The sequence below is a fragment of the Octopus sinensis genome, linkage group LG14, assembly GCF_006345805.1.
Source record: "Octopus sinensis linkage group LG14, ASM634580v1, whole genome shotgun sequence".
In the NCBI taxonomy this organism is placed as follows: domain Eukaryota; kingdom Metazoa; phylum Mollusca; class Cephalopoda; order Octopoda; family Octopodidae; genus Octopus; species Octopus sinensis.
In genome coordinates, this window is record NC_043010.1 from 66,114,671 (window position 1) to 66,122,012 (window position 7,342).

General features: G+C 37.3%; 1 protein-coding gene across 1 annotated transcript; it reads left to right on the plus strand.

The window, feature by feature from the left end:
• Nucleotides 1–1,577: 1,577 nt before the first annotated feature.
• Nucleotides 1,578–5,256, plus strand: LOC115219072 (caspase-14-like). The gene is made up of 3 exons (XM_029789134.2): nt 1,578–1,732; nt 3,781–4,924; nt 4,989–5,256. The coding sequence occupies exon 2, from the start codon at nt 3,930–3,932 to the stop codon at nt 4,890–4,892; it is 963 nt and encodes a 320-aa protein (XP_029644994.1). The 5' UTR covers nt 1,578–1,732; nt 3,781–3,929; the 3' UTR covers nt 4,893–4,924; nt 4,989–5,256.
• Nucleotides 5,257–7,342: the final 2,086 nt, after the last annotated feature.

Below are 7,342 nucleotides of genomic sequence, written 5' to 3' on the forward strand. Positions count from 1 at the left end.
AAGGAACACAGAGCATCTCAAAATAAATGCAGTAACGAAAGGGTTAAAATATATAATAGAGAAACAATTCTTAACCCTTTTGATACCAACCTGGCTGAAACCGCCTCTGGCTCTGAGTACAAATGTCTTGTCTTCATAAGTTTTGAATTAAAATCTTCCACCAAATAGTGCTTTTTATGTGCCACCTGCACAGGAGCCAGTCCAGCGGCACTGGCAACGACCTCGCTCGAATGTTTTTTTCCCCGTGCCACCAGCACACAAGTGCCAGTAAGGCGATGCAGGTAACAATCATTTAATAGAAAGTCAGGTGAAGATCACACAAGTACATTCAGTAAGCTAAAGGTATGATAAGATTCACCTGACGAAAACGGTTTCTTTATAATTATGTAATATTTTTTCATTAATCAATTAAAGGAGTCGTTAGAAACGGACGTAATGGATTGACACCTGTGTAAGCGTATTGCCCCCCCCCCCCGCCGCTTCACAGGTGTAAACAAGCTGACAACACAGAGATGAGGTCGCGTGTCTGAACCTCAATGTTGTGTACGGCGCCCCTTTCTCTCTCTGTAGCCAGCTTGTTTACCCCTGTCAAGGGGATAGGGTAATACGCCTACACCCGTACCTCGACTTTTACTCAACCTTTGGCAGACTCTCTTCCTCGCATTCATTCTCCACGTTCAGCAGTCCTTCATAATGGCATTTCCAAGTCTCTTTCTTTGCAGAATCATTAAAAGAAAATACAAATGCTCTACATACGCTCCATGAGTATCATTCGACCGGTACTTATGTACCAAGTTTGAAATTTACTATTTCTTTACTACCCACAAGGGGCTAAACACAGAGGGGACAAACAAGGACAGACAAACGGATTAAGCCGATTATATCGACCCCAGTGCTTAACGGGTACTTATTTAATCGACCCCGAAAGGACGAAAGGCAAAGTCGACCTCGGCGGAATTTGAACTCAGAACGTAACCGCAGACGAAATACGGCTAAGCATTTCGCCCGGCGTGTGCTAACAATTCTACCAGCTCGCCGCCTATAAGTTTGATATTTACGTAATATTGTTGTGTGTATGTTATCCCGACCTAACAAGAGGCTTCGATATAAGTACTTAATACAACTGAATCTTACTTATATTTTTATTTACATGTATTGTCATTTCATTTCTTTTCGACTTCCGCATTTCGTAATGAGCAAAAATAAAGAAAGAAAAAGAGAAACAAGCAAAATAGAAACACAGAAAAAAGCATTAGAGGCGAACCAGGTACATTTTGCCGCTTTCGTTTGACATTTTACATCTTTAATCGTTTCTAAATGTTAGTATAATAGGAAACAACCATCATACTTCATTCTATTCCCCAATTAATATTTTACTTCCTTGAATCCGAAAGTAGGAAAAGTCAAGTTGACTTTATAGACATTTAAACTTAGTCCTCCGCTCTTGCGATTTTGCCAGTACCCACCCCTTTTTGAAAGAAGCAATTAATTTAATTTAGAGATGATTAAAAGTACTTTCTCATATTTAAATTTTGACAATTCTTTGCTTATAATTTACGATTGTTAGTTTAGGAAATATGTATTAGCTTCGTATTACAATAGTTTCACTTTAATTTTTCCGTGTAACGGTGGCAAGGAACTGTTTCAATTGGAACCGTCACTGATTCTATTAAACCACATCGTTTGCCCCAAAGATCGGGAATTAATTATTTCCTCTTGAAATTACAGTTTGGTAAATAGAAACTTTTAATGTTTCCGATAAATACATTTTCAATAATTGTGAACTGGTTATGAACTGGGCGGAAGTCCGAAATAGGTCGCGCACATAAGTTGGATTTTCGGCGGAATTCTACTTTAAGTACCCCATAACTTTTATTATTATTTTTTTTTTTTTGAATCTTCAGAAAATGTTTGTGAATTTGTGTTCTACACATGGGGATTCATACGATGCTGAAAGAAAAACTTTTGTGTGTGATTTAAGGTCTATTTAGCTGTTATTTTTAGCACTTTTCACGACCTCCTCATACCCTCTTCGTTTTGTTACTGATGTATTGATTTTTTTTTCAGTATCTTTATCCTCGTAAACACACTTAATGGTCTGTTGCCGGGCTTAAAGCCAAGATTTCGAATTCTTTTTCTTTTCATAGTTGTGTGAACTTCCGTTTCGACAAGGATCGCCCAAATTCGCAAAAATTCTCTGAAAATTCCAAAGCATTAAAAAAGTTATAAGGGGTTATATGGAGTCCTTAAAGCAGAATTCGGAAAGACTTTCGCCCGTCCTCCCCTCCGCATTTTCTCTCAAATTTGTTTATTTAAAAAAAAAATTTTGCCCAAAATCGGCAATTTCTTCAATTTTGACTTTTTTCCGCAACACTAACCCTAAAACCGTAACCGTAAGCGTACAGAAATGTTTTGAAATTTTTGTCCGAATCCTGATGTCCATATTTTTCCGCATATTTAGAAAAGAAAAAATTCTTTAAAAAAAAATTTACAAAGATTTCTAGAAATTTTTTTCAGTATCACGTAATCTCCGTATTTTTCCGCATTTTTTTTTTTTTCAGAAAAAGAAATTCTGAAAAAAGTTGAAAATGAAGGAAATGGGGGTGAGTGGGGTGTGGTAATTTAGAAGTGTCGTTTTTTGCCAATTTTTTTGCCGATTCTTATTCCCTGTAGCCGAAAAGCGGGGTTTGTGTCGAAAAAAAAAATTGGCGATGTTTCGCATGTCGTAGCACAAGTTTCCGTCGATTTCCGTAAAAAACTTTTATTTTTTTACATAAGTAATGAGAGCGAAAGAGACTAAGAGGAAGCGATTTTATGACGAGGAAGTTTCTCTTTGAAGTGCGCGTGTGTGTGTTTGATGGGGTGTAGGAGACAGACAGTATGTTGTGTAAGTGAAGTGCTTCTGTTAGTGTGTGTGAAGAGACAGAGAGAGTAATGTGTGAAAGAGAGAGATAACTGATTTTTTACTCGGTGTATGTGTATATGTATGTATGCATGTATGTGTGTGTGTGTGTGTGTGTATGTATGTGTGTATGTATGTATGTATCTATGTATGTGTGTGTGTGTATGTATGTATGTATGGCCGATTCATCGTAATTACGATGAATCGGCCATACATACATACTTACACACACACACATACATAGATACATACATACATACACACATACATAGATACATACACACACACATACATAGATACATACACACACACATACATGCAGACATACATATACACATACACCGAGTAAAAAATCAGTTATCTCTCTCTTTCACACATTACTCTCTCTGTGTCTTCACACACACTAACAGAAGCACTTCACTTACACAACATACTGTCTGTTTCCCACACCCCATCAAACACACACACGCACACTTCAAAGAGAAACTTCCTCGTCATAAAATCGCTTCCTCTTAGTCTCTTTCGCTCTCATTACTTATGTAAAAAAATAAAAGTTTTTTACGGAAATCGATGGAAACTTGTGCTACGACAACCGAAACGTTGCCAAAAAGGCAGCAGACTTCAACTTCACTTGTTACTCTGGAAACATGCACCAAGATGGCATTGGTTTTTGATTGGTTAAAATTACTCAAAATTTGTAAACTTTAAAAGCTATTAACTTGTTATTTCTTAATTTATGGCAAAAATGAATTTCATTTTTGTAATTAGCATACAAAACTAAATTAGTATACCATATTTGGAAGGAAATTTATAAAAAAAATAGAAAACTGTGATTTGTGGTTAACTGTAATATTGTTTTTTGCTTTTTTTTCCCCCAGGTTCTTTATTTAAAATTGGAATTATAGTAAGAGAAAACAAAAAAACAAGACCAACTTGAAAAATAATTTTAATAGCTACAGAAACAGCATTAAAACCAAAAGGTAATATTTTTCCTCACTGGAAAGCAGATGTGTTAGATTGGGAAACAATGGCAGAAAGGAAAGGTCAATATCCTGAATATTCTTTCGAATCTGGCCAACGTTATTGCATTTTTTTTTGTAATGAGTTTTCAGGCCAGTCAAAAGAGCGAAAAGGAGTAGGTGATGAAATTAAAAAAATAAACAAAATTTTCAAAGACAGATTGGGTTTTCACATAGTATATAAGAAGAACAAAAGTTTGAAGGAAACCAAAAAGATTCTGGAAAATATTTCAGAGGAATACAAAGAGGAAATGAAATGCGTAGAGAATGAAATGGAAATGATAGAGGAAAAAATGGCAGAGAATAATTCCATGGAAGAAAAACTAAATGGAATTAAAAAGAGGGTGAAAGAAATGGAAAGTGGAAAGACAGGGGTAAGGAAAATAATCGCAGACGAAATAAAGGAAATGCAAAAAGTGAAAGAGGAAAATGAAAAGGAGGAAAACAAAAAGAAAGGAATCATAGAGGAAATGGAAAAGGATAACAAAGACAGACCACTCAGTTGTTTTGTTTTAATCTTCTCTTCTCATGGTAGTGAGGGTATGATTCAAGCTAGCGATGGTCAGTCTGTAACTTACAAAGAAATTAATGATTACTTAAATATTCCGCTTTTGAAAGATGTGCCCAAAGTACTTTACCTCAGTGCTTGTCGCAATAAAATAAAAGGTGTTAATAAATGTGATTTATTTCAATCTTTTGATATTCCTGACATGCTTGTAATGCTAGCTGTGCCTTCTGGGGATTCTGGTAAGAGAACTGACTATACTGGTAGTCGTTTCTTAAACTCAGTATATGAAATTTATTCAAAGAACGAAGACATCGATGTCATGTCACTGGCTGTTGATATTAATGATCATCTTTACATATATAAACAGAAGACTGATGTTGAACAAAAGGCTGTATGCTTTAGTACTTTGAAGAAAAGACTGATTATTAAAAAAAAAGAACAATCAGAAAAGCAAAAGGAGTGACAATTCTCCTCCTGCCCTCATCTTGTCTATCATGTATATATGTATGTGTGTGTGTGTATGTATGTGTGTGTGTATGTATCTATGTATGTGTGTGTGTTTAACTGAATACCCAAGTGCTGGGGTAGACTTGGCAACCTTTTGGGGGAAAAAATCACAATCTGAATGAAAATAATTGTACTTTAATTACAACTACATTTCACTGAAGAACCATTTAATAATTCACAGTGTTGTTCAAATTCAATTTAACCCTTTCGTTACCAAACTGGCTCTGGCTCTTTAGTATAAATGTCTTGTTTCCATAAGTTTTGAATTAAAATCTGCCACCAAACCTTAGTCACAATTTATGTTCCTAACACAAGCTCAATGATAATGATGTTATTTTTCTAAATTCTTTGTTATATTTAAAATAATTGGAAGAAAAACAGGGAATCTCAAAATAAATACAGTAACGAAAGGGTTAACAAACACACACACATTTCATCCCATTCAATAAATTTCTGTTATTGTATAGAATCAGCCTCATCTGTATAACTGACTTCTAATTCAAAGGGGACTGGATCATAGAAACGACATGCTACATTGGCACAATTTACAAATAAATCCTTTCACATAAGGGGCCGTTAACCTTTTTGATACCGACCCAGCTGAAACTGCCTCTGGAGTACAAATGTCTTGTTTTCGAAAGTTCTGAATTAAAATCTTCTACCAAACGCATACACATACTGCCCAGACATTTAAAAGATACACACAGACACTCACACATCACCTTAACCAATGCAACACATGCACACTCACAGGTATACATGCGCCCTAACAAATACAACTCACACACATGCACTCCACTCCGACAAACATAACACTCTCAGCACTCTGACATATAACACACACACATACACACACTTCCCTGATAAATATAACACACATACACACTTAAATTCGCTATTTGCATTTCCCAGAAAAACAACACACATACACACCATTCTTTACTTCTGAGTCATACAGTCCCAGACCGGGCATTGTGTGTGTTTATTGAGCGAAAACACCTAAAGCTCCACAGGATTCCGGCAGGGGGTGGTGGCGACCCCTGTTGTACTCTTTCGCCCCAATTTTCTCTCACTCTTTCTTCCTGTTTCTTGTCCCCGACTTCCTACGCAACCGCTGAGCCTGGATGTGCATTCATCCAGCCGTCGAAGCTCTCGGTGTCGGTGGTTGACCTGCTTTCTCTTCTGCGGGTCTTACAAATAGCAAAGGACCACGTTTTGGACCGTCAACAGCAACACACACACAAACACTTGTCACATGCACTCAGACACTCCACTCTGCTAGCACCCACACACGCTCTTATTGTACACATTCTGTAAATGAAGTCTTTCTTCTCTCAAACAGTAGAACGGTTGTGTTTTTCTTGTTACACTTTACTGGCATTCTTATTCTTTTATACCATTTATTTGGCTTTCTTCTTTGTAAGGGTGACCATGCGGCATTCAAAAGGAGACATTTCATTACATGTTCAACACGAATCATTCAGTGTGGCTTTACCATTTGACCTTTACCCATATTATGTCTGGTTATATTTTGATGAAAATTCACTTTCTTACTTATTGCCAAAATGAGAGGGTCAACACTCATTTTTTCTGAACTTTATTTTTAATCTGAATTCACCTGAAGAAAACTTTTTTTTCATGATGTAATCCTTTTATCAATAAAAGACACGTCTCAAACAACTGTAGTGAGCCTCAACTAATCTGTGTTGTTTTTTCATATATATATATATAGGCATAGGAGTGGCTGTGTGGTAAGTAGCTTGCTTACTGACCATATCGTTCAGGGTTCAGTCCGACAACGTGGCACCTTGGGCAAGTGTCTTCTACTATAGCCTTGGGCCGACCAAAGCCTTGTGAGTGGATTTGGTAGACGGAAACTGAAAGAAGCCTGTCGTATATATGTACATATATGTGTGTGTATGTGTTTGTGTGTCTGTCCTCCCAACATCGCTTGACAACCGATGCTGGTGTGTTTACATCCCCGTAACTTAGCTGTTCAGCAAAAGAGACCAATAGAATAAGTACTAGGCTTACAAAGAATAAGTCCTGGGGTCAATTTGCTCGACTAAAGGTGGTGCTCCAGCATGGTCACAGTCAAATGACTGAAACAAGTAAAAGAAAAAGAGTATATATATATAACCGGCTTCCGTGCCAGCGGAACATAAAAGGAGCCATTTGAGTGTGATCGTTACCAGTGTCGCCTTACTGGCACTTGAGCCCCGTGCTAGTAGGGTGCTAAGAGTACCATCCGAATGTGATCGTTGCCAGAGTGGCTATCTGGCCTCCATGCCGGTGGCACATAAAAGACACCATTCGAGCGTGATCATTACCAGTATCGCCATACTGGCACCTGTGCCGGTGGCATGTGTAAAAGATTCAAGCGAGGTTGTTGCCAGCACTGCTTGA